The sequence below is a fragment of the Ptiloglossa arizonensis genome, chromosome 4 (genome assembly GCF_051014685.1).
Source record: "Ptiloglossa arizonensis isolate GNS036 chromosome 4, iyPtiAriz1_principal, whole genome shotgun sequence".
NCBI classification, from domain to species: domain Eukaryota; kingdom Metazoa; phylum Arthropoda; class Insecta; order Hymenoptera; family Colletidae; genus Ptiloglossa; species Ptiloglossa arizonensis.
In genome coordinates this window covers 8,848,122-8,875,050 of record NC_135051.1, presented here as the reverse complement: position 1 = coordinate 8,875,050, position 26,929 = coordinate 8,848,122, and the positions used below count along the sequence as shown (strand labels likewise).

At 51.5% G+C, this 26,929-nt stretch overlaps 2 protein-coding genes across 4 annotated transcripts; one reads left to right on the top strand and one right to left on the bottom strand.

The window, feature by feature from the left end:
- Positions 1 to 22: 22 nt before the first annotated feature.
- Positions 23 to 1,930, top strand: LOC143145635 (uncharacterized). The gene is made up of 5 exons (XM_076309190.1): positions 23 to 495; positions 566 to 1,077; positions 1,144 to 1,341; positions 1,401 to 1,539; positions 1,600 to 1,930. Exons 1-5 carry the CDS (start codon positions 237 to 239, stop codon positions 1,839 to 1,841), a joined length of 1,350 nt encoding a protein of 449 aa, XP_076165305.1. The 5' UTR covers positions 23 to 236; the 3' UTR covers positions 1,842 to 1,930.
- A 1,896-nt stretch (positions 1,931 to 3,826) lies between these two features.
- On the bottom strand, positions 3,827 to 26,698 carry LOC143145624 (disintegrin and metalloproteinase domain-containing protein 10). 3 transcript variants are annotated; one of them, XM_076309172.1, is made up of 18 exons: positions 25,484 to 26,698; positions 21,715 to 22,255; positions 20,455 to 20,602; positions 17,073 to 17,191; positions 10,275 to 10,518; positions 9,642 to 9,776; positions 9,248 to 9,435; positions 8,794 to 8,934; positions 8,583 to 8,707; positions 8,110 to 8,238; positions 7,758 to 7,926; positions 7,498 to 7,667; positions 7,257 to 7,424; positions 7,059 to 7,186; positions 6,877 to 6,991; positions 6,682 to 6,816; positions 6,091 to 6,327; positions 3,827 to 6,033 (listed from the first exon to the last, which is right to left on the bottom strand). In XM_076309172.1, the coding sequence occupies exons 2-18, from the start codon at positions 21,959 to 21,961 to the stop codon at positions 5,158 to 5,160; spliced, it is 3,474 nt and encodes a 1,157-aa protein (XP_076165287.1). In that variant the 5' UTR covers positions 21,962 to 22,255; positions 25,484 to 26,698; the 3' UTR covers positions 3,827 to 5,157. The 3 variants fall into 3 exon arrangements, with proteins under 3 accessions (XP_076165287.1, XP_076165286.1, XP_076165288.1); XM_076309171.1 differs by having other exon boundaries at positions 3,827 to 6,327; XM_076309173.1 differs by lacking the exons at positions 17,073 to 17,191; positions 25,484 to 26,698 and having other exon boundaries at positions 3,827 to 6,327; positions 21,715 to 21,853.
- Between the last annotated feature and the right edge of the window lie 231 nt (positions 26,699 to 26,929).

Genomic DNA, 26,929 nt, shown 5'->3' with positions numbered 1-26,929 from the left:
AGGGGGGATGTAAATAGTATCGTTCAATTTGTATCGATATTCGGTAAATCAATAAAAATGTAAAACGAGATTGCTCGACCTTTTGTTTCCACGTTTTTATCCTTCGGTCGATCGCGTTTAATGTACCGTTCGCGATGCTTTTGTGTTTTCGCTGTCGATGGCAGTTTCCCGTACTTGTCGCTGGTAAACGAAACAGGTAGACATTTTTCAGGGAATTACGAAATTCAAACGAAACGATGATTCGAGAGAAACTTGACGAGTTGGCCGACGAAGAGAAGGAAAGGCTTCAGGAGCGGAAAGCCGTCGAGATGGAAAATCGCCGGCGAGCGATGTGCGAGAGAAGCGAAACCAAGCAACGATTACGTCAAACGCATATCGAGCGCCGAGAAGCAACGAAAACAGCGGAACTCGAGCGCGTTAAAGAAACCTTCGACAAGAAAATTCTTCTAGCTGAACGAGCACGGCGATTGGCCGAAGAATTGTCGCTTCGTAAACGTAAGCGTTTAAATTACCTTAACCGCTCCATTTTCAATTTGTAACGCTCAATGTGGTTTATATCGTGCAGATTTCGAACAGCAAGAGTTTTTCAAGAAGAAAAAAGCGAGAGACGCCGTTTCAATCGTTTCGAGTCGCATGGCAGAGAACTTGGAATCCAAATTGAACGAGGAGAGGAAGCGAGAAGAGATTGCGTTGAATTCAAAGTTATCCGATGTATGGCCCTACACCGACGATGATCTTCATGTGAAACAGGAACAACAGAAGAAACTGAACTATAGAAGGGAATTGCAAAACCAACTGATGGACAATCGTCGCAGGGAGCGCGAAAGAGAGGAGGAAAAGCACCGTGAACGCAAACTGCTGGAGGAAGTCGGAGAAACGTTGCGCAAGGAGGATCTGGAAACGAAGAAACGGGCAAAGGATACCGCTCTTCTGTTGCAGACCGAAAGGGAGGCCTTTCTGAAGGCTAGACAGATGTGGAAAGACAAACGGAGGGAGGTTCTGAGGCAGGAATACGACGAGGTATCACAGTTGATTGCCAACAAGGAAGCTCTGCTGAGGGAAGAGGCCGAGAAAAAGGTTGGAAAGGAATTAATTCATCGAGATCGAACGTCGGCTCGAACATCGGATTCCTTTCTCTTCCAGACCGATATACGCGCAGCGAAAGATGCTCTGGTAGAAACGATAGGGAATAAAATAAAGGCCGAAGAACACAAAAGACGAGAACACGAAGAAATCTGTCGCGAATTGTATCTGGCGGAGAACGAAGACAAATTGGCGAACGAAGCGGCCGAGTTGGCGTCGAAGAAGAAGCGAACCGCGAAAGAACTCTTGCAGGATATGGTAAAGGCATAGTAACTTTTAGAATAGAATCGTGTCTCTTAGAGCGTGTAAAATAACAGGCGAGGCATCGAAAAGCCATCGCCGAGAGGAAAGCGAAAGAAGACGCGATCGACGCGGCTTTGAGCAGACATCTGGCCGAGGAACGACGAAAATCGGAGGAAAAGGAGAAGCAGAAGAAGCAAGCTTTACGTGAAAAAAGTACATCTTTGCTCTCGAACGTTTCTACGAAGGTTTTTACGTAACACGTTCTAATTTCAGGTATGCAATACGGAAACGAATTGAGAGAGGCTATAACGAAGAACAGGCGAGAGTATTTACAAGACGTCGCACAGAGACGATTCGGGATCGATCGAGACGAGGTGGGCGGAATACAGAACGCGCTGAAAGGAAAAGTCGAGAACGAAATTTGCGCGAACCGTGGTGGCAAATCTCGCTCGGAAATGGATCTTAAAACTTGGGAAGCCCAACGAACCGAGCAACGCAACGTACGCGTGAATTAGTTTGTCCGTGATAAGCCAGGATCGTAGTAAATTCGCGAGTGTTTCGGAGTTATTCAGAGGACCGTGTCTACGTCTATTTATTGGTATAAAGATATATATATATATATATATATATATACATATATAAACACGTGTGCTCGTAATTTTATATACATATATACACACATGTAGATATACATATGTATATAAAAGTACGAGTACACGTATATTATATACAATGGTACACGAGAGCGGCAACGCTCTCGTGGTTCTCGTTATTTGTACAAAGTCCGTAATAAAATCGTGTAAAAATACAGCAGCCCTAACTTGTATAGGATATAGGTACGCGATAAATTAACAGTCTCGCCTCGGGCGTGTTTAACGTTGAAAAATCGGACGGGAACGACCGACCGATGTTCTTTGCTCCGCGAATAAGAATTTTCACGGCGGTCGAGGCGATCCTCGATCGATCTTCTTTTACGTTTCACCCCTTCCGTTCGCAATGAATCTCGCCAGAGACGATCGTTTCGATTTCCTTCTGTTTTTGGTCTAACGAAGAAAGAAGGAGTCGGAAGTGGGGAAACAAGGGTCACCCGAGCGTTAGGAACGACTACGAAGTACGAACGTTGATATTCTCAGCGATCGATTAGTCGTCGTGGTTTGCTTATGAACTAAAATTTATCGTCGTTAATCGTGTCGCGACGATAAGCGGGAAAATGAACGGTTACGCGCGCTCGGAAACGATAACACACTCTAAAACTGATTCGCAAAACGTATATTCCTGAGATCGTGGAAAAAAAATTGTTTCACCGTTCCCCCTCGAATCTCCTAGACGATAGATCGTTAACTTTAAATTGGATATGCCGTAAGATTTAATACTACTATCGTTTTATATCTAACGCTACACGGAACCTGTATATCCTCGTATGGCTCGTTCTTGCGGCGAACTAAATCATCTATCGGAAACATTACGGAGCGTCGAGCGAATAACAAGAGGATCGGCCGACACGACCACTGGCTCAGAACCGGTAAGTCTCGGACTTCGGAATTTAACACAGATCGGTCTTAAAAGTAAAATCACATTTCCTTACGCAACCCGTTTGCCCGATCGTTTCGGCTCCGAAAGAAACCGCGAAGGACAGCATCGGGCTAATGGGTTCATTAAATACCAGTCACGCGCGAATCCGATCGAATTTCGGCGTTGGAGATCGATTCGAGCGCGATTCGCGCGTGGCTACTGAGCGTGTATCGAAATTCGCGTAACAATAAAATCACATATCCTTACGATTTAAGTACACGTAAACGCGCAAGCGGCGGATTATTCTTTCCTTTCGATCGGTTCGTTTCGTTCGTTCGGTTTAACCGGAAGGTGAGCAAAACGGTGGCGTTTCTTCGAGCATTTTGAGTACACTTTGAATTTCCAACAACTCTCTCGTATATGTACATATACGTGTATCGAGCAATTATCGAGAACAATATTTGCTCACCCCGGTCTCCCAATTGTATCGCTTGTTTCTCATCGTCGGAAGCATCGTTTTCCAACGTCTTAACACACGAACGTTTGGTAACATAATTCTTGCGAGTCCGTAGCACGTTTCGCGAAAGTTTTTTCCTCATTGTTTCGTCACGCGCGAAATCGTGAGCGTTAACCGGAGTGGGATCTTCGACGAAAGACGGAGTATTTTTACGCGAGATTCTTTCGAAGCTAAAAAAAAACAAAAAAAAGGAAAAAAAACAGAAAATACGACGCGCGACTCGTGAACGAAAGGAACTTAAACTCGAAAATTGCACGCAAGAAACACTTACAGCGATAAGGGGAGTAGGAGGAGGAGAAGGAGGAGGAGTAGGAATGTTTCGTGGACGCAAATCATCTCGATACGGTAAGCGTATCGACTAGTAGCACCGCACAGCAACGATAAACTATTACGATTAATCGAGTTTCGATCATTTCTGTCTACCTAACGATCTATAATCCAACGGGGGAACTAAAATTCACGGAAACCTAGTAGCGTGTCGCTGATTCTCGTATATTTGTACAGTCTCAAAAATATAAATAGTTCAACGAGTTTCATCATCGTCATCATCATCATCATCATCATCATCATCGTGATCGTCGTCATCTTCGTAATCGTCGTCGTCGTCGCTTACGCATTGGAAATGCAAATAATCCGGCAAAGTTTACACTGCGATTAGGAGTTGCCGGCAATAGGAACCATGAGAATAGCGCGTCAGATCGACAGCAAGCGCAGGCAAAGTATCTTCGAAATATTGAACTCTTCAAAGTTCGAAAAGTAGGATTCGAATCGCCTGCGAACTTTCTGTCCCTCTCACACTCGTCATTGCCAGGGAAAGAAAATGGAAAAAAAAAAAATAAAAAAAAAAAAAAGAATAGAAAGTTCTCTTTCAACTGCGAGATCCCTTTTCCGAGTTTCGAAGAGCGGTGTACGACGTAATAGGCACGATACAGCGATATGTTTAAGTGTCTCTTATAGTGTTGAAAATACGGCAAATAGATCGTCGCGCTACAATACGGGCGTTCTCTGCGATACGAAAATAAGTAATACCGAAAGGTCGAGATTCCTTTCGAAAATAAGATCATTCGATGGGTAGCTTCCGTTTGTTCTATCGCGACGTAAGATGCGGGCGAAAAGAAAAATTTCTTTCCAGGCAAGCGGGTTGTCTCGCTGTAGGCGCGAGCTTGCACGGAAGTAGTCCTTTAAAAAGTTGAATTTGGCCCCTTTTCTTTGGAAGAAGAAAACCTGGCTTGGATCTCGCGCGGAATTAGCACTGATGTGTACGTATACGGTACCGAGGCTCGCCGAAGCGCATTCTTCCATTAAACGTGGATCGTTACCGATTACATCCATATATATATATATATTATGTATATACACGACGAATAGACGGATTCGTCGATTAACGCACGACGGACCAGATCGTCGCGTTTCAATTACACTAGGAAGACGTGAAAAAGAGCGAAAGCGTACGCGCGATACGGCATACCCGTAAGCAAATAAATCCCAGCACGGTAGAACCGAAGAAGCTGATTTCCCTTTGTTATTCTCGAGAATAGAGACGTCCAGCGGCCATAATCGGACCAGAGTGCGAGGAAATTGGTCTACGAGGGCCGGCTCTGGTTTTCCGTTTCGATTCGTCGTCGAGTCGTGCGTCGACCCGGTACGCGCGACGGCGAGAGCACAGGATGACGCGCGAAACGTCCACTGGTGATGTTCTTTCGCGACTCGATCGGACGGGATTTCTCGATGCACCGGCGGTTTACGTTTCCGGCGAGTGGGGTCGTTGCGCGACGAGGTGATCCGTATGTCTCTCACCGTGGTCACGTGTCCGAGAACAAGAACTCGCTCTCGGACAGAAGCACCTCGAGATCGGAAGGAACGGTATGGAGGTCAGAATTGGCCGGCTCAGGTAAATCACCCGCACCGTTTCCGATTCCTGTAGGCGCTATTTGTCTGGCCCTGCCGATTCTGACCCTGTCCTTTTTCTTCGCCGTCCTCAACAGAACGCCCGTCCTCGGGAGCTTGGTCGGTCTGCCGTTCGCGTGGCTCGCGTTCGCTGGCTGCCCGACAGGCTTGTCCGATTTTCGTAGCTTCACGCTGAACTTGAACGGCGGTTTGTAAACCACTTGCAGCTTCGCCCTCTCCTTTCGCGGCGGTTTGTTGGCGGGCAAAGCTTTCGTTTCTCTGAGTTCGACGGGTCTTCTCGAAGCTACCAGCTGTCTGGTGGGCGGTAACCTGGTCCCGGCGCTCGTCAAACCCACGGGAGTGGATTTGCTCTTCGGCAGACCGGTGGCGCTCGGTCTGGTCGTCTCCGGTCGACACTGAGACGAAGCTAGCAACCACGAACGGACCTTGCTCTTGGGATCGGCGTTCGGTTCGGACTCTTTCTCGGCCTGGATCGCCGAGTAGTCGATCACCTCCTTCTTGTGTTGCTTCTTGCAGCGTTTCCTCTTCTCGTCGACGTTCGCAGCCGCGTTTGCGAGAGAATTCTGCTTGTCTCGAGTCGGTACGATCTTCTTCCGTTTGTTCTCCTCGACCACGGCGGTCGTCGGCTCGGCCGATCTTTTTCTGGCAAGGTCCTCGGCCGGATTCGCGGACGGTCTCTTTGGCTGCGACTGTGGTTGCGGCTGCGACTGGGGTTGCAATTGCGCCTGCGGTTGCTGCTGCTGCTGCTGCTTCTTCTTCTTCGACGCGTCCTTGGGAAACGAGAGAGATCGGTCGACGTTGAATATTTTCCAACGGTGGATACTCACCTTGCCGGACTTGTCGGCCACGTTGTTTCCGTGAGAGTCTTTATGCTTTCGATGTCTCCTCTTCTCCCTGACCTTTCTGCTAAGCGGAAGTTTGGCTCGTACTGCCGGTGGGTGCACCGTCACTCCCTCCGTTCCCTCCGGGGGCAGACGAACCGTTTCCGTCGTCGAGCTGTGTATTATCGTGACCGACTTGAGCTTCAGATCCGGTCGCTTGGCCAGTACTCTCATGCTCGCCACCTGAATCGCGACGAAAAAACCGGTGAAACAACGACAATGAAGAGGACGCTTCGTTTGGGGGGGGGGGGGGTGTCGACATAGGGGAGCGTTAGTCAGCGTAACGGGGATCGGTTCGAACCAACTACGATGGGAACAATACGAACGAAACTAGCGATCTCGTAGCTGTCGAAAATCGGTGTACAGATTGCTGCGGATACACGAGCGTCTACTTTATCGTTTCACCCTGAACTTACTCTTTGCACGTTTCCTCGATCGTTTCTGGCGCAAAAATCGGAACGAGAAACTGTATTCTTGCGGACAGAGGGTTCAAGATATAAAGAGAAACGCGGACAGGGAAATCGAAGCGACACGTACCAGTAACGACACCGCCGCTAAAACGATCAAGGCGGCCGCGTACCAATGGTCCACTATCCAGCGACGAAAAGTTGCCAGACTCTCGTCGGACAGCAACAGCTTCCTCAAAGTCGCCAACGGGCCGCTAGGATCCACCTGCGAATCGATCGGGTTTTATAGTACGCGTTGAAAATGGTATTCAATTCTCGATCGTACCTCTCGACACTTTTGGAAGACGTCGCAGTAACCGTTGTAATCGTTGCACGGTGTCCCCGGCTTGGAGAACATGTCCGGAATGTCGTAGGGCGGCGAGTTCCAATCGAAGGACGACCTGTCGGGGAAAAAACGATAAAATGAACTCGTCGAATAGAAAAGTACGGAAACGTTCGACAACGTACAAGCAAGGCTGACTCTCTCCGGGAAGACGACAGCAGAGTTCGCAAGCTTTCGTCGAAGGGTCGTTCGGGCCTGGAATGCACTGGCAAGATTCCAAGCCGTACGCGAGGCATATACTACCCGTACACTCCTGCAACAGGACGAAATGAACGATATCTGGCCTCGAAAACGTTCCATCTACCCTCTGAGGTACCACTTACTCCCATAAAGCACACAAACTCGCGGTTGCAGATCGTCTTGTTGGGCTTGTTGATGGAAGGAGGACAGTAGGGCGACCGTCCGTCGCAGAAACTCGCGTCGCGGCATCCGTTGTCGTCCCTGCATTTCTCCCCGAATCGTAAATTGCACTCGCCGGTGCAGCACGGACCCTGCGCGACAATATTACATTATTCAAAAGAATTTTTATTCCTATAGTTCGCGACCGACGAAAAATTTACGTACTTGACTAGGACTGCAGACGGAGGCCGGCGTGAGAGTGCACGGAGTTTCGCCCGCCGGTGGATATCGACGTTGAGGAAAGCAACACGAGTCCCTGCAATCTTCTTCCCATCCGCAGTCGCATTCTTCGCCCACCTCGACCACGCCGTTCCCGCACAACGACACTTGCGGTTCTGTAGACAGACGAGAATCGTATTGGTTGCGTCTAGAGGGAAACGCTTTCGTTCGATATCGAAAAACGACGAGTCGAGGGACACACTGACCGGTGAAGCAGCCTTTCGGGGAACGAGCTTTGCTATTCAGAACCGGATTTATGGCAGTCAGGCTGCAGGGGCTGAAACGATTATTGTTACGCTTGTCGCCGCTGGTAGCACGAGCGAACATAATGAAGTTTCCATCCTGTCCGCCGGGCGTGCATTGTTCCGGATCGTGCTGGAACAAAGTGAAGTGCCACGTGGCGTTACGCGCGTATCGACAGTCCCGCGGAGAACAGGTTCCGCGTCCAACTCGCTCGTGGAAAAAGAGAAGGCACGCGGACACCTGTCGTGTTCCGTTTCATCGGTGGAAAATAAGACTCCGCTACCACTCCGGAAGGTAAATTCAAGGGAAACCTACCGGTGAACCAAAGTTATGACCGATCTCGTGGGCCAACGTGACGTGAGAAACTGCGGGCGGTACGTGCTTCCCGTAATTCAGCAGGGTCACTATTCCGGTGTTGAGCGACTTCATGCTGCCGCGATAGTGCTGCAAAGTTCGGTCGTACGTTTCAGACGGTCCCTCTTAATTCGTCGGAGCTCCGAACGCCGCGGAGACGACCGATGCTCTCGTTTCAACCCCTTGCCGGTCGATTAAAATACGGTGAAATTCATTTCCGCGTCGATCCATTAATTCGGACACGGGGACTGAAATACACGACCGAGACGGTCTCTCCTTTATCGAGGGAAAGCTGGTCGTTCGTCGAAAATGCACGTAGACGTTGCACGAAGAAGATGGTCGAGGAAACGGAAGAAAAAAAAACGCGATATACCATTAAATGGACGTTTCACCGACAAGGGGTTAAATCGAGGGATCATCCGAGGGTAACTTACGCCGTTCTTTTCGCAAACACCGCCAGCGTTCTTCAGGTCACCGGTCCAAGCGAGGCCCAATGTTCCCATCTCGAAGTCCCTGTACGTGAACATGTAGGCCAAGCAGAACGCGTCGTAATCCTCCTCTGCAACCAACGAACCAACGGACCCGTTTTTAATCGCTCGAGGATCGAATGGTTCACGTTTCGTCGCGGTTAACGAATTTATTTACCAGAGAAGAGCTCCAAATACTTTTCCACGCGGTAGTTGCCCGGGAATCGATAATTGGGATCTCGGAGCGCGTCCTCGCTGTGAACTTTGACGCGTTTTATCATGAAGCTGATGTTGTCCGGCCTCCCGTCCTGATTGAAATCTGGGAACAACGAGAGCTCCGATCGATCGTAACGTTTCGGTGTTCGACGCTCCCTTTAAATAATCGGATTGAAATCCGATCGTACGAACTTTATCATCGCGCGCTTCGAGCGACGTCGTTTCTTTGGGCAACTTTCAACTCGTCGAGCGCTTCGTTATCCTCGAAGGGGGCTACGTACAGGACTGTACTAGGATTCGTTCGTTCGTTCGTTCGCTCGAGCGAAAGAGAAGAAACGACGTCCTCGCTCGCGGAGAAAGTCGATGAATTTTCCATCGCGAAAAGAGGAGCACGAGCGGAGCGAGCAAAACCGTACCGGTGTGCTTGTAAATGGAGTTGACCCTCTGCACGTGTCTCGTCATCACCTCGATGCAAGCCTCCTCCGTGCCGTATCGCGCGAAAAACTGATGGTCCGCTTGCAAGTAGAGCATGCAGGTAGTTTTCCGCGGATCCACGGTGGCACGTTTGTGCAAATGTCTCGCGATGCGATCTCCGTAACTCGTTCTGGAACGAAGCGGCGGCAGTTGCAAATTTCTTACGCCCTCTCCACACCCCCTCCCGGTATAAAAAGCTTATTCCCGGTGTGGGGTACCGCTACGCGCTCGAGAAACTTTCGTTTCGCGATTTTTACGATCCCGCGAAACGAAACGCCCTCGTTCGCCAGCGTCTAAGCGATTCTCGTGATTTTTGCCCCTTTCGTACGAACTCACGTTTCTGTACGTGCCCCGCCGTTATCCTTCTCCAAAGTTAGAACCCGCGCGCTGTTCTCCCTCGAGTAGAGTGCGACGTTTTCCCCGAGCAGAGGTTCGTAAAACGTCTGGGAATCGTTCTCGCGGCTGTACACCCTGAAATCATAAAGCGTTTTTAAAGCTTCGAGTTACTCGCTCGCGGACGTGGCGTAACCCGCGCCACGGTACCTTCTCGTCTCGCGCGTGAATCGTTACTCGCTCTCGCGGGAACAAGAGTCGGTGAACGTCGACGAAGGAACAACGATCGAAGAAAAACGAGATTCCGCGCTGGTAATTGATCCAATTGCCAGGGAATCTCGTTACGTGTATACGCCTCGCGAGATATCGCTAACGATATTAACGCGAAAGGACGAGGAATCTCGGACGACGCGGACGTTTAGATTCGCTCTCTCTCTCGGTCTCGTTGAATCCATTTTCATCCTCGGTTCAGGTAACGCGATTTACACCGGGTGTTTCAGAGGCGTTACCTCGTTACGTTAACGAGCGCGCTCGCGCGCCTACAACGACCCCGGCCGGAAATCTGTACGCCGTTCGTATTTTCGCCCCGACGATTATTCTCGAAATATCCGAGTCGATTACGGCCGATCTATTCACCTTTCCACGGATTCGCGAAGTGTCCCGTGATGCAGCCGATGACTGGCGCAGGGCAGGGAACGCCGTGGCGTCGTCACGTCCGAGGCCCGATAAGCTATGCTGTGATACGGCGGCGACGTATCCTCGTCGGTGTTCAGGTATCTGCTCGTCGGCTCGATGTAGTATTCCTCGAATCCGGTGACCACCGTGCCGTCGAAGAGACCGTCCTCCGTCACGATCCCTTGCACCACGGCGTTCTCGTCTTCTGCGAATCGTGAACAACGACCAATTATTACTCCGCCTCGAAGAACGGAAGGATCACCTTTCTTTGGTTCCTCGATACACGTATGCAATGTAATATGAGAAATAAACGAAGAAATCGAAATAAATATGCATTTCTTTAACCCAATTACTTATCGTCTCGAGTCGTTCGATTGTACTGTTCTCGAATGGAGCCATCCTCGCGCGCGAGTATACCGGGTCCGCAAGCTGCAGGAGTACTGGGACTCAGAGTGGAGGAGGGGGGCCCCGAGTCGACCGATCGGTAATGCACTTATCGACCGTCGCAACGTGGCTTCGCGTTTCGTCGATGTCCGTCGAGATGGCGTAACTCGCGCGGTCCCCGGAAGTGCGAAAATTTGAAACGATTTTGAAAAATTCTCTGCTCGAAACGACTCGCCAGGAAAAACGACACGCTGAAAAACGAAAGCGGAAAATTCGCGAAATCTTTCCCCCGATTCTCGATCGCAAACATCGAAATCGCGCGTGTAATCTCGGATGTCTTCTAACGAAAGGAGATCTCTGTTTACGCGCGGAACCAACGAGCCGCGCGATAATCGTAAAGTACATCGCGGAGTTTAACAGCCGTATCTGCTCGACTCGTCGACGTTAAAAATACACGGTTTCGCGCGCGGGAATCGAGCGAAATCGTTCTCTATTTAGATTCGGGGGTAACTCGGGTAACTTCGTTCGGCGAGAGGTTCGCTTCCGCTTCCGGACGGGCCGATGGATTTCCTCGCATCGATAATTGTCTTCGTTGGGGAGAAAAGCGTGGCGAGAAACGAAAGGGGGGCAGCGGGGGTATCCATTTCCGTCGTAGACGTCGTCTTCGTCGGGAATTACATCGTATTTCGACGATTCGATAATTTCCGGGGACGTCGGTGGAAAAAGTGGGTCGATCGAGAACAGCGATCGCGTAATTTTGATACGCGACCGCGAGGAAAAACGAAAGAGTCGAAACGGAAGTCGAAAGGAACGCGCGCCGGCGCCTCCTTCCCAACGCCTCGGCATTATTCACCGTAATTGCTCGGTTCTCTCATTTTTCCGTTTCGCGCGCTTACGGCCGAAAGTAATTACCCCGACGTTCGTCGTAATTAATCGAACGAGATACGCGTTTCTTTTCCAGGACGATCTGCGAGGAAGAATCGCGCCGGGAGAACGCGGGACGGTAAATTCGTCGAAACACTTTCGATGGAAAGAAGAGGGAGAGAATCGTCGAAAGGTTTTTCCCCCCGATTAAGCGTTTTAAATCCCTCGATGGGAATCGCGAGGGGTAAATTCGACCCTCGAGCTAATCGATACCGTCCGACAAAGGAAACGATCGAACAAAGGGTACTACGGCTCGATCTACCCCTTGACGCGGGCAGCCACTACTCACGGATGAAATTACCATTTAACCGGGAATCGAACATTTTTCCGCGAATATCGTCGAGAGAACGAAGCCAGAACTGCGACTTCGAACGGAGAGAAGAGGAGACGAGTCGTCGAGATTCCGGTCCGCTGTGAGATCCGTTTATCGAAACGATGTCCTCGGCTCGATTCGGGGCGTTGATCTTCTTGGAGATTCGAGGGATTCGATCGGGGGGAAAATTTGCCTCCGTAATACCAAAGATGTCCCCATGGAACGAAAAGAAAATCGAACGGTCCGGTCCATCGATCCGCGCGAGCTCTCTCGGCTCACGTGGCGAGGTTTACGTTCGAGATTCGATATTTTCAAGGACCGGGGACAGAACTCGACGCACGGTGGATACGCTGCAAGGTCCGTTCGCATCTCGCAGGACGATCGTAGGCGTTAACGAGTAAACCGCTCCGATTTGCATCGATCTCTCGTGCTCCCACCTCTAAATACGCGCCCCTCTGCGAACCGTGGAAGGGAGCTCGAACTCGGTCGGATCGGGTCGGCTCGAAACGAGTTGAATGGAAAAAAATAACATTGCGAATCGATACGGAGAGTTCGAGCGGACTCGTACGAGGCATCGTATCGCGATCGTTGCGGTTTCCTCGTAATCGTCGAGCGAATCGAGTTCCGTTCACCGAATTTCCCTCGAAGGGAAGATGCCCTCGGTGTCCTCTCCGGCGAATCGAAGAAAATTGCAACGCCAGAGACGCAACCGTATTGCGCGACGGCGCATAATCAGCGGGAGAACGGAGACAGTGCGCAGGATGTGCAGTCGCGTACGGGGAAAGCGAGAAACCGAGCGTTTCAAGGATAACCGGTCGAATCGGACATCCTCGAGAAAACATTCGTCGTCGCGAAACGATGTCCCGGTGGAAGGTAGGGTTTCCTTCGGTATTTCGTTCGCGTTTTAATCGGCCGCGAACTACGCCGACGTAATTGACCCATTTTCTTCGGGGCCGGGCTTCGATATCCGCTCATCGCGGAAGTAACTCCAGTCCGCTTAATTCGCGTCGAGAGAACGCCCAGGGAAAAAGAGAACCGGGAAGAATCGACGCCACGGTCGCTCCTCGATATTCTATTTCGCGGTGGAAGCGACCAATCCGATTAATTTCGGTTAATTGCGCGACCAATCGAATTCTTAAGGGTACCTTCCCGAACGGAAACAACGGAATCGAAGGATGGAAAGATAACAGAGTACGCGAACGCTTTACCGACCGGTAGAGGTCGAACGTTCCGTGTTTACGCGTAATTCGAGCACGGGTCAGAAACGATTCAGCCTCGTGTATTTATTCGTCCGGAGCGTAATAAATAAACGTACACCGCTGACGTCGGTGGTATCTCGACTCGTCGAGGCCACGGCTACGACCGATAGCGTCTCTCTCGACCAGTTCTTCCTCGCACGGTCTAAATTCTTCCAAGAACTCGACCATCGTAATACACAGATCTCGCAAACAGAGCGTAAACGGTTTTTGCGTCGAGCGAGAAAGTATCGCGGGTAACTCGGGGATCGGTACCGCGAACGCATCGATGAGCCTAGAGACTTTGAAGTTTCGTTCGTTTCCAACGACTTCGAAGAAGAAGACACGCTGGTGGCGTGTTCCGTTTCGCGGGGCTTTTAATTAAACGGTCCAACGTCGGTCCAAGGGAAGGGACTCGTCCGCTCCTCGGAAGAGGAACGATCGACGTCTTTCTCGTGCAATTAAGAGCGCGAGAAATATTCTATTTCGACGGTTACGCACCGGTTTAATTTAATTTCGTGCTCCTCGAGGAAGCGTCCCGAGCGGGAAAAACGAGTCGTCGGCGAACGCGGATGCGGGCGAGAGGAGAAAGGATTCGTATCCGATCGGAAAAGGAGCGAAGAGCTTTCGCTCGGAGGCAACCGGCCGCTTTTACGGAGAAAAGCTCCGACGCTCGTTAGTGGAAAAATCCAATTTAGTCGGCGAACGGTTACCGGAGCGGACTGCTCGCTCCCGCGGAATCGCGAGCACCACGAACAATGGGAGAATACGTCCAACGAACTTGTTTTTCATTGATTAACAATCGAATTACGCCCAATCGGCGGCACATTGATTCGAATCGTCGCTGCGCGTAGTTTTCACGCGGCCCGTCGACCGCGTTTTAAAACGGACCCCGTCCCTCCCACCTCTCGGTCCGCGATTCTTTTTAATTAGTCGTAACCCTCGTCGACGTTAATTAATTCCATCGTCTCGCGAATGTATCGACGGATCCGGCAGCCAGCCAGCGTTAACGAGAAACCTACGTAACGTTCGTTCGTTCGTTCGTTCATTCGTTCGTTCTCTTTTTGTCGGGCTGTCCCCTGGACACCGGGTTCGTTCCGTGCAATTAGCGGAACGCGGAGAGTAATCGGCGCGCAAGTTCTGCTCCCGTGCGTCTTCCGGCGGATATTTTTCTCTTCCGCGAGGGAAACGCGTCCGCCCGACGGCCCTCGAGATCCGTCTTTCGAGCCGAGTGTTCATCGAACGATAACGTCCGTTTTTGACGAGGAACGCCCGGACAATCTCGTTCAGGTGAAGATAAGGTCGACGAAATTTACGATATCGTGTTAGCGGGCCGTCGGGTGAAGATCGGAGAACGAACGCGTAGAAAATATCCCGTGTGAAAAATTATTGAACGACATCTTTCGAGACACGGCGGCGAAACAGGTCTGGATTTCTTCTCGTTCCCGATCCTGAAGAAATACTTCGGTGGAAAGAGGTTCGCGTCGAGCGAAGAGATCATCGCCGAAACAAAGATCTGTTTCGCAGAGTTCGACAAAGAATTTCGTTTCTTCTGGTAGAAAGGGTTCGACAAAGGGTTGAATCAGCTATGCGATCGAGAACTCGATCGATCGGTTGGCTCACGAGGGAACGAAAACTCGCGGTTCGTTTTCGAATCGGAGGTTTCGAGGGACTCGAGGACATCGCGGAGGAGTCGAGCGAGGAAACAATGGAGGAAAAATCCGAGGGAAACGGAGTCGACGAACAATGGCCGGGAACGAAAAGGATAAGCTTCTTCGGCGGGGAAACGAGAGGTTAAGAACGCGGGGCCAAAGGGGACACCGTTCTTAAATCGCGGCTTAATTAACCAAAGTACCGGCGCGTTAAGTACACGTTTTATCTCTGCCATTTCGCCCCCGTAATTTGTAACCCTCGAGTGTGAAAAGCCCCGAAGCGGGAAGCACCGTCGGTTATGAATACGTCGAGCGGTACTGGCGAACGGCCAGAAGAACTCTGACGCGACTCCCTCGAACTCGAGCTCCTCGTTCACGAAATTAATCGACTCGAGGAAAAGAGAAGAAAAACCGGCAAGAAAATCCGCCGAGGAGCCATGGATTTCGATCGGTCGCGAGTACGGTCTCTCTTTCGAGAGGAGATCGCCTTAGGGGGAATTACTCGAACGATCCGGATTCTCCGTTATCGTTGCGCGCCGATCGGCCGTTTCCGGTCGGCGCAATTATACACGGCTACACCGGCGTCGATTAGCCGAGCTCGATCGGTAATCGGATTATCGGCGATACGCGTTATCCCGTACCGTGGATTCCGTGCGACATGGCGGACGTAGGAAAGTAACTACGGATACGGTTTCCAGAGTAGAAATATTCGATAATTTGTTTCGTACTTGTTGTTCTATAGTATCGTAAACGAGAGTAACGATATTTAAAAGTTTCATTCGTGAAAAACGAACGATCGATGGCCACGAAATTAACCGAATCGCGCGAGAAAGAAGGCTAACGGTCGTTTGCCACGCGACCGTTTCTCGCGGCTTCGAATTAGGCAGCGCGATCAGGTTCCCACGTCGATGCAAGGCCTTTCCACGTTTTACGGATCGCCTCGTTTGCGAGATGAGTCGACGAGAACCATCAATGTTACCGTCGTTAGCTGTTCTACGAATACAATTCTATTTTTCCTTAAGTATGGAAAACCAACGCGACGGCTCGGTGTAAAGAAAAGTCAGCTCGGGGAAAAATTGAAAAGGTTCCGGTTCTCACCGACTCGAAGACGTTTCGATCTTTTGTTTTCGAGGATCGAAACGAGTTCCTTCGGGCGAGTATCGCGATCAGTTTTAAGCGCGCCCACGCGCGAAAGCGATTCAACAAGTTGGACCGGCGATATTTTTGGCGTCCGAGCTCGGCGTCTCGATGGGTCGTTATCGAGGAACGCTAACGACGCTTCCAGCCGCTCGAGGAGAAACGTCGATCGCGGCGTCGACGACGACGTGCTCGCGATCGAGTTTCCAGCTCCGGCGAGGTTGCGGTTAGACCAGTTCGAACTCATTCGGTGCACGAAATTATATTGCGGGCTTCCCGTGCGCCCCGTTCGGGGCACGTATCTGCTTACTCGAGAGTTTCTGGCGCGGCAACGTTCCCGTGGAATCAGATAGCTCGGTATTGCCATATTCTTGTACGTACGAGAGACTCTGGTCGCGCAACGTCGTTCACCGGCTAACGAAATTCCCCGTACCCGTCGCGTATCGCTACTCCGGTTTATTTCCACCCAACTCGAGCTGCTCGCCCGTTACCCAATTACGTATTGTGTATTTTTATTCCTCATCGACCGGAAATTATCACCCGGACGCGATCGGCCGATTTCGAACGTTGCTCCGTGAGATGTTCGTACATCGCTCGATGGCTACCCAAGGGAAAGAACTCGAAACGTTCGGTGTATTCCTCTTTCTATCGGACTTTGCAAAGCGGAGGGGGAAAAGACGGCGTTAACGATCGTGTAACTTTAAAAGGAAATTAAAAAACGGGTCGAACGACTCGTTTGATAGTTTTAGTGTTAAGGTCGAGCTCGGTATCGGGGTCGTCGAGTATTTCGCGTCGCTTCGACGTTGTTCGCGTATTCGGGGGAACTGGTCGGCCGAAAAAAGAGCAGGTACCGCGTGTGTAACTCGGTGGACGTCGTTCGAGGCAGCCCGGTCGAGACCTCTTGCTCGTACACCTTCAATGGGGCGTTTGGCGCGGTTCCAAACGACCGAGCGACCAAGAGGACGAGGATCGAAACGAGATTCCCGAGTTCGATGCGCGGCGACCGGGATTACGCGTCTCCTACGACGAACTCGCTCGTTCGCGGTTCGTTTCCATTTATTTATTCGTGCAATACGTACAAGCGTACCGTAGCTGGACGTGCTCGCGAACTCACCCAACACGGTGCCCGCGTAAGAATGCGACGCGTCGAAGGGGATCGGTCCATCGGTGCTCTCGAACGTCGCGTCCTTGCTAAACAGGCCCGTGTCTCGAATCAAACGCAACGTCCACTGTCTGAAACAAGAACACGGATTATTAGAACCGACGCGATCGGGAGATCTGTGTTCCGAGTGGAAGCTACAAGATTCGCGATCCTCGTATGTTGGCGCAAGGATACGAGAATCAACGGGGTTCGAGTACTCGCGATCGCTCGAGAACGAAAAGTAGGCCTTCGTCTAGTTCGCGGGTATCGCGAGACGAATCTCTGGAATCCGAGAGAACGGAGTCTAGGACGGTTTTACGATCGCGGGCGTCGAAGAACTCGCGGTCCGATGCTCGACGATCCTAATCGCCTCGTGGACGGTAACAGGTAGCCGAGAACACCGTGCGAGCTTTTCACGGTCGTCGGACGGATCGGCGTCGAGATCGAGAGCCGTTGTTCCCCGTGATTCAGCGATTTCTCGCCGATGACGTTCTCCCGGCGATTAAGCTTCCCATTAGGTGTTTTCTCGAAAGTCCGCGGCGTGACTGAGCAACCGGACGTCGAGCCGAAGGACGAGGCTCGAGCGAGGCGGACGAGAGACATATTGAATTTAGAAACGCGGCGTGACATTGAAACGCGGAATACATAATCCACGGATTCGAGAGTAAATGAGATTAGGTTTAATCGAATTCACGGTGAACAGATTACACGGAGTGTTGCCAACCGTGAACAAAATATTTCAGCCACGGTCCGCCATTCGATGAATCCGTACTACGGTTTCCCGCCGGAGGGAACGAGGATACACTTTTCGCTCGAAATTCTCGGTCAATGTTCCGCAAAGGACGCGAGGAACGGGGAGAATCGTCATCTCCGGGACTCCTTTGTCCCGCGGAAAGAATTTAATACGCCGCATTACCATGAAGAAACGAAGAGCCCGCTCGAGACGTCGCGCGAGACATCGACGGAAGAACGACAATTAGTCGCGGACCCTTGTACCGTTCTCTCGTCGTATCTGGTGCAATTAGTTTCCTAATTCGAAGGACGACGGTCTCGCGATCGCGTTTTCTTTGTTCGTTAACGAGTCGAGCGTATTCGACGGAGAAAACGTTTCGCGGTTTCGAAAATGTTGTTTCTCCGCGATCGAATTTTCTCGCGAAAAAACGCACCGATGCGTTTGCAAGATATCGCCCGTACGCGTCTTTTCTTACGTAAACCGATTCCTAGCGAGGCCAACGTTAAGCTCGTCGCGATTATATAAGAAAATCGCCGGTTGTTGGTTATCGACCGATTATCGGAGTTGTCCTTGCGACAGCGGAAGACTACCATCTGTCGAAGACCGTCCGTACAACGATCGAAGTAGTTCCGACTCGCGATAAATCGTCCCGGGGGTCGCCATCGAACGTCTCGAAACCTGAAAATTCGTACCCGCGACGGAATCGTCGGTAATCTCGGCGTATTTCTCGTTAAACGCTTTACGAATCCCGTGTAACGAATCGGATAACACGCTCGTAATATACGCTACCCCGATTTCCTCCCGGGGAAATAAATACGCGATCAATCGGAGCTACTCGCGCGACGTCCACGCGCGTAAATTCTCGAATAGTTCCTCTTTCTTTCGTTTCCTTTCGCATCGGTTGTTGGACGCCTCCGTTCGATTCCGTGCCCACGTACGAGACGAACGGAGCCCTAGTGCCCAGTGGCACTGTATTTGGAAATCCGAGGAAAATCGATCGAAATCCCTGTCGTTCGTAATTCTCGTATTTGTCTTCGTAGCGAGGCTCGTAAGCGACTCGTAGAGGACTTTTCGAATGACGCGCGAACGACCGAGAGAAACGATCGGAACCGTTTCCGGAAAAGGAAGTCCGTAAGGCGAAGGGGTTTCCACCTGGTGGGACGCCATCACCGACTCTCCGATCCGAGCAGTGTCGCGGTGGATACTTTTTTTACACCCTGTACGGAGAGGAGGCGGGGAGAACCACGTAGGAAACGCGGTTGCACTTTTCTCCTCGTTCGCCGTTATCTTTGCCGGTTCGTGCCAGGTGCAGCGGGCTGGAAACACCGGGCAAAGTACGGGGGAAAGGGGATAGGGCCGGGATCTTACCGCTGCTTTACATTTTATTGGTTGCCGCGAATTCGAGCGATTTGCATAAAGAGACGAACGCCAACGTCGACGTCGGAATCGGAGAGGCTCGCGTATCGCGCCTCGAGCCTAGAGCCTCGAGGAGGAATTCGGTGCGAGCGAATTCTCGCGGCGAGGCCGGAGCGTCGTTCGTCTCGTACGTGATCGATCCCGCGAACGAAATTTACGGCACGCGGACTGCGGAAACTCGAGCACGCCGTGTCGATCGACGAACGGAAAGAGACGCGGCTTCGCTCACGTCGAATTCACCGCGAAAGGCAATTTCGTTTTCGCTCGCGTCCTTCGCCGCTGAAATTCAATTAACGGGGCGACAGGGCGTCCTCTCGTTCGTGAATCGAAAGTCGGAGTTTCTCTTCGAAGCTTTTCTCCGGCGAGAGACCGGAAAAACGTCGATTCCGAGGCGAAAGGGTTCACCGCGGCGGACACGCAACCGTTTCGATTGGATTTTCGTCAGTTTTACATCCTCTTTTCCTTTTAAACGGATTACCGAGGTTAATGCTTTTAGACAATGTCGAGTTCGCGGTGATCTTGGCGCGTTTTAAGGAACACGTGGCTTAAGAACGAATTACCCCGGTTCGGGGGATTCGTTTCGCGTCCGGGTAGCTTCGAACGAAATTAGACGCGTGATCGATCGAATCGTCGAAGAAGAGCGTTTTGCGTAGCACCGGGGACAATTGATATCGTCCCCGCGTGCGATGAATTTCGAATATTCAAAGAGAGATTCGGTATACGAGGTAATTTCGCGGAAACAGAGAGGGAATCGCGTTATCTCCGCGGTGAATCGGTTTCGAAGGTCGGGAAAGCTTTGTTTCCCGGCTCGATACAGCGCCAAGTATCCCGTGTAACGCGATTAATCCGCTCGCGCATCTACGCCCCTTTGCGCCCGCGACGCGTGGGTTCTACGCGAACTTGACCTTAATTGGATCCAGGCCTATCGATCCGACCGGACGATACGATTCCCGCGTACTTCGATACACCGTTGGTACCGCGAATAATTATTCCGCGCTGGTTGCTTCCGTGGAAAGAAAGCGCGGGCCGTTCATCGGCGCGTCGAGTCTCGATCGACGATCGACCTACGAGAAGAAGAAGAAGAAGAAGAAGAAGAAGAAGCAGCGTTCGTCGTGCGAGAGTTATCTTGCGATACTTGTTGCGCGATCCTTCCTCGATCTTTCCCCGTAGAAAAGAAAATGTCCACCGTCGCTCGGGAGTACTCACTTGTCGAGGGCCTCGAGGTGCAGCAGCAGAGGTTGATTGTCGACGACGTCGGTGACATCGCGACGCATCCGGTTACGATGTTGTCTCAAGGCCGCGGTATCGTAAGAGGCCACCTCGTAATACCCGATGTACGAGCCGTGCGTGATACCTGAAACATCGTTTCACCGCGCCGTATAGCGTATCGTTCCATTAGCGAGCGCGCGCTGGAAAAATCGAAAGAGCGTCTCGCGCGTTGATCCGACCGTGGCCTCGTAAAGCAACGAATTATGCGGGAAACGAGCGGGCCCTCGTTAACGGGGAATCCGTTGTCTTTTCGCCGTTGAAACGGAACGGGACAAAGAGAAACTCGTAACCAGTTCGCGAGATTCGGAGCCACGTGGGACGGGACGCGCGCCCGGACTTTCACTGTCGCGTTAGAAACGAGCGCGCGCGGCAAAGTACATTTCGAGAGAAGGAGCTCTTACTTTGTCAATTTTCTACGCCGGTGTTCGCTGCGGATCGTTTCGAAGATCCCGAGTATCGAACCGTACTCGAGAATCTTTCGTTTCGCGCGCGACGACGTCGTCGCGTACTTGGAACCGGAGTACCATTCGGGTTCGCGTTTCCATTGTTTCCCGCCAAGTACCGATCGAGAACAAAGAGGACTCTCGGGACAAAGCGGGGAGTGTTGACTGTTAAAGCGCGCGCGTTCCTACCGGGGAACGGAGTTTAACGGCACCTCGTGGCGTATCGCGGGATTTGCGGGTTACGCAACACCGTCCGATAATCTAATTACCGAGAGTCGTTATCGATGGCTCCGGTCCGCGGCTACCTGCACCGCTGCGAGCCCGCTCTCGACGCGGATTTTGCCTCGAGAATCGCTATCCCGTTTCTTTCTCGACACTTTACCGACCAGCGAAGCTTCAACCTCCTACACGTTTCTCAAATACACGTTGGACAATCGTGAAAAGTATTTTCTTCGATTTTCAACGATACTTGTCTCGTTTCTCTCGACCCAGGCAAATCCGAGAAACCAAACGGTCCCTTTACCCAACCTCGTCCCGTGCGATACGATTACTCTCCCGAGCCAAACTTTCCAACGTTGCTACCGTGTACGTTGTTGCTATTACAGGGTAATAAAAGAAAAGGGTACCGGTCGGTAAAGCGTCGATTTCCAAGGAAAAGCTACGAGCGTCTTGGAGAGACCGGGCGCGGTACGAGGAGGATCAAAGAGCGTCGCGAGGAGATTCGGCGAGCCGGCTGGAATCGAGCGTGACTCACCTGTGTGCGGTGGCACGGAATGAAGAGGCGAGGCACTGGCAACGGTGAAAAGGTAAGCGAGCACCGGGAAGAAAATCAGGGGAGTTCCGAACGGAGAGTGTCCCTTCGACGTCAAGGGGTACATCGCAGCCCTCTGGGCCCCTCTGTGCCCTCTGGTACCCTTGTCCTCCCCCTCCTCCTCGTCGTCCTCCTCCTCCTCTTCGTCGTCTGCCCCTTCTTCGTCGATGGCCAGGGCCGTAGCGGGCATCGGCTCGACGTTCTCCGGCCCAGCAACAACTAATGGCGCTATCTGCCTTTCGTCGAACAACCGACCACCGCGCTTTGCGAGTCACCCACCAGGTTCATCTCTCTTCCTCGCTCCCTCCCCCTTCGAGTCTTCCTTCTCCTCCCCTGGCCAACGTGATTCCGCCACGTCCTCTTTCTCTTCCTTCTCCTCCGTAGCCCGCTCGACCTTTCGACCCTCTCGCGCTTTCGGCTCTTTTCTCCTTTTTATTTAATCTCTGCTTCACCTCCTGCTACCTTCGCCGATCGATTCTACCTCCTGAAAGAAAGAAAGAAAGAAAGAAACCGGGAAAGAAAAAAAAAGAAGCGAAGAACGGATCCGGATTAATTTGCGAATAGGGTCTCTCGCAGCCCAGAGCCAGGCGGGGTGGTTTCCTTTCGCTCCGACGCGTAGCTCGGACTTTTCCGCCAAGAGGGGAAACGGTCGACGAAATCCTGACCCTGGACCGCGTTTCTCGAAGGACTCCTTCTACCCGCGGTGTGTCCGATCGAGACAGCGGATCGAGAAAGAGAGGAGCTCGAGGTGCGTCGATTTTCCCATTTTCCACCGTTTCGGAGCCATTTCCCGCTCCGTTCGGATCGGCGGCTCTACCTTTCGAACGTCGATACTCTCCTCGGATAAAGTACCGGTCTCTCTCTCTCTCTGTTCCGGAGCGAGGCGCGGAACGCGAATCCGGGGCGGCAATTGGGTCGAAAAACAGTAATCGAAAACGCAACGGGAACGGCGCAAGAACCAGATCACCGTGTAACCCGCGAATCTGCTTTCCGTTTCTTCGCGAATCGTTGATCGTCGGTAGCCAGCGTACCATGCGATCGCTCCGCGTAATATTTACAGAGATTCGCTTTTTCCGCGGTACGATTCACCCCGCGTTCTCAATTTCGCGTCGCGTTCATCGCCACCGTGCACGCGCACGCGCGCGCGCGCGCGCGAATTCGTGGCAATTTGCGAAATTACGTTGCGCGAGGCGGACCTCGCTCGACGATCCACGAACGATAATCGTCCCACGTAGGAACCCGCGTCCTCTTTCTCCGTGTTCCCTCCGCGGTTGTTCCGCGATACACGCCTCCGCGTCCAAGAACAATGGAACGACGAGCAGGATGCGAACGCGACCGACCCGGTCTCCGCCCGACCAAATATTTCATACCGAGCGAACGCGCGCATTCGTACGCGACCAGCCGCGATAACGTATCAATTGGCCGTTATTAGCGGTACGATCGGCGATACGATTCCACGGAACGACGAATACGGGGGGAAACCTAACGTTTTCTCGCACGATCGCGTATCTCGTAACTCTTCACGGAGCCGAGCAACGGAACGATCGGCGTCCTCCGTCGATGAAATTTCTACTTTCGATCGATCGAACCGCGCGATGTTCGTTTCGCGGCTGTTCTGCCCGGGATAACGGAACCGATGCACGCGATACACCTTTTGCGTGGAATTCCCCTCGACGCGACGATCGTGCCAAGTTTTCTTTCGGGGGAGTAACGTCGTGCATTTCGCCGACGAAGAAACCGTTTACGGTTCCGTTCGGTCCGATTGCCAAACTTTCCTCGCGACCGTGAATTCGTTCTACGTTCGCTGTTTCGACCGAGTAAAACTTCGAGAGACCTCGAGGGACCTCGTACGAACGCGAAACCCCAGATAGCGTAGAAAACGCGTTGAAAATCACGAACCTCGCTGAACCGTTACCCCGTAACGCATCGGCGAATCACGGTTTGCGTAATGTCCCAACGCCGCGCGACGATTTTCCATCGGTAACGTTGCATCGAGACCAAAGTTGCACCGTTGCACCGCAGCATCGTTGCACCGGGCAAAATTTCATTCGTCGCGTTCGACTCGTATTCGTTGGTATTCTCGCTTTACGGAGATTAATACATCGGATCCCTTTGTTCCGAGATACCGATAGGACGATAGAGGCATTACGAGGTTTTCGTAAGTGGCTTCGAACGTAGCGGGCAATTACACGGAGTCGGGCAATTCCGCGAGAAAGTTCACCGGCCGATAACGTTAACGAGTCTCGACGCTCCCTTTTGTATTTACCGACGGGGGAACAATACTCCGGAGCCTGAAAGTGACTTTTCTAGTTGCGTATTTACCATTCTTTTAATATAACTTTCACGGGGATAAGCGTTCTTATGCAACGTCCGTTACACGCGCCGACTCGATATCCGGCATCGGTGTTTAACGCTCGCTTTTCCCGTTAAACGACGATTAAACTCTCGCCGCAACTTCTGCAATTTCCAGCACGGATAACCGCCGCGATCCCTTCGATTCCGCTCCTCTTTCCCACCGTTGTTTCTCTCTCGAGAAATAAAAAAAAAAAGAAAAAAAAAAACGCACCGCGCAAGACGCTTCTCCGTTAAATTATAACCGCGCGTGTTCCCGCGAAAAGTCAACGTCCGGAGATGCCACTTCCGTCGATCGTCCCGGTGGCGCTCGAGACGTGTTTTACGTGGCATTTAAATCTCCCATCGCGCGCGTACAGTATCACACCGATACACGAAGCAACGTTTCGTGCAGTTTCACGCGTTTAGTCGAATCTTGCTGTGATCGAACGCGGTACGCACGATGTTTCGAACGCTAAGGGTGCATTTGCACCGATCCGACGAATCGCGCAATACAATTTTCCCCCGTTCGCTCTGCTTCCACGAGCAAAACAAAAGAAGCCGCATCGGTGTGGTTGGTTGCAAACCGTATTAAACTCGACAAGTTTTGCCAACCAACGTACCTGTATATCTCTGCGATTTACGAATACGATTGCGGTCGCAATATTGCCAACAGGCGCTTCCTAAATTATTTCGCGCTCGTCAACGATACGAAAAATACGCGGTATTTGAATTCGCGTAACGTTACGTCGCGACTGCGATTTATTATGGAATAGGAATAATCGTAGTACGGGACGTAAAACGAGAAACGAACGCTTTTATCTCGTATCCTCTCGATACCGAATACTAGACGTGGAAACACGTATTTATTCGCTTTCAAACGTCGGTCTAAACTAGCGCGCAAGTTCCCTTTATGTTGTTTCCGAGAGCGTGCACAAAGGCGTAGCTCGTGTAAAATCGACCCTTCTTTTCGAGCGTTTCGAGCGTGTTCCGCAACAAAATGATGCATCGGTGTAAACGTACCCTAAGGTGACTCGACGATCGCCCGGGGAGAGAGAGAAAGAGAGAGAGGGAGAGAGGGCGGGGAGGAGAGAGATACAGAGAGAGAGAGAGAAAGAGAGAGATCTCAAGAGACGAAGAGCGAGAGAGAAATCTCGAATCGTTCTCGGGCGACTTACCATTCCCTTCGACAGGTATGTGCGGGAGAATGTACATAGGAGAGGGACGTAGGAGCAGCGTGCACGAGGAAAAAAGGTACGTAACTTCGTGCTTGGTCGCGCGAACATCGACAAAGAGAAACGAGACGAACGAAAAAGGACAGAGACTTGCACGTAGAATATTGCGCGTGCTCGCTGGCTCTCGCATACTATCCGACACCTACCTATGCACAGCGACTCGATCCTGCCACGGACTGGCGTCCTTTCCGCCGGGATTCTCGTCCTTCCGACCGGTTCTCGGTCGATTACTCATTTATGCGGTCATTGTACCGCATTCTGTCGCACCGCACCAACTATGCACAATATCGCACACGCGTGTCACACGACGTGTTCTCTTCCGAGGGTGAACAAAGAAGAAATTCTTCGTGAACGAACAAACGGAGCGAGAGAGACGGAGAGAAACCACGCGCGATACCACTTTCGCATACCGACATGAACAAGAACGCGTTCCGCGTTGCACTGACGGGAGCACCGTGTCTCGCGCGAAGGAAGACTCCGAGGACAACGACTTCTCCCACTATTGTCGCGTTCGACCAAGCCGTGCTGCTCCCTCCTACCGCCGTCTAACGAACTCTCCTTCTTCGTCCGTTCTTATCGACTCGGTAGCTGGTTCTCTGTCCTTTCGATGATCCTTTCCCCACTGTTCCCCATGTCTGGACGCGGACCGACGCTTTCCAATACTGGCATGCTGTACCATCAATTCCCCACCACCGACGCTAACCCCACTTTCCAGCACCGTGCGTTCAACTCCCACCTTCGTGTAACTTGACCTTAGCCGTCGGTCGGAAGGAAGGTGCGTTTCTGAAACGGAAGGGCGATCGAAGGGTTTACTATCGCAACGACTTTCCCTCGTTATAGACGCATTGCAAATCAAACGTCGAAATTTATTACGATCGATGCTACGAAACCGATTCCTTCGTATTTGAGTTCGAACGAACGAACGAAGCGCGGTGATACTCGCCGGATCTCGAAATAGCGCGAGGATCCCCGCCCATGGACAACATGGATCCGAATTCGACCGAGAACGCGATCGGACGTTGCAAAAATTATCGTAAAGATATAACCAAATCGTTCTGGTTTGCGCGTTTGCGAGACGAGGTTCGTATCGATGATGAACGCGAGAGAAGAAAACAAGCCCGTGACGACGCAAACTGGGGTTGTTTGGCGTTCGATTTCTCGATGTCTCGTTTCCCGTCCGTAGACTCGCCAGACCACCGTATCCCGTTTGGTTTCCTTTTATGTAACCACTCTTCTCCACCATCCGTAGAATCGCACGAATCTTTTCCATCTGCTCTCTCGTTATCGTCTCTTTTGCGTCAATCTCCAATATCTATCCATATTTGTTGTTTATTATTTCTCGAATGCGTGCAACTGCTGCGTTCAAAGATCCGATCGCGACTAAAATGGTAACGTACCTACGTACAACGTATCGAGCAGGCACGTTGAACTCGTCGGTAACTGTAGACTCGTGTCGAGCAAACGAAACCGATTTAAATTTTAAACTGATGTTTCTCGAATGAAATGTTTCTCAAATATTTTCCTCAAAGTATTCATCCCTGGGTTAACGAAATATGCACAACTACCGAAAGAAAATAAATTTTCCTATAAAA

Bases quoted from the DNA above. Each gene is read 5' to 3' on its own strand.
- LOC143145635 (XM_076309190.1), top strand. From the start codon at position 237: ATGATTCGAGAGAAACTTGACGAGTTGGCCGACGAAGAGAAGGAAAGG. The intron at 496-565 runs GTAAGCGTTTAA...TATATCGTGCAG, and splicing joins AGAATTGTCGCTTCGTAAAC to ATTTCGAACAGCAAGAGTTT. The intron at 1,342-1,400 runs GTAAAGGCATAG...GTAAAATAACAG, and splicing joins AAGAACTCTTGCAGGATATG to GCGAGGCATCGAAAAGCCAT.
- LOC143145624 (XM_076309171.1), bottom strand. From the start codon at position 21,961: ATGCCCGCTACGGCCCTGGCCATCGACGAAGAAGGGGCAGACGACGAA. The intron at 20,603-21,714 runs GTGAGTCACGCT...ACGATGTTTCAG, and splicing joins TTCCGTGCCACCGCACACAG to GTATCACGCACGGCTCGTAC. The intron at 8,239-8,582 runs GTAAGTTACCCT...CGAACTTTGCAG, and splicing joins GTGTTTGCGAAAAGAACGGC to CACTATCGCGGCAGCATGAA.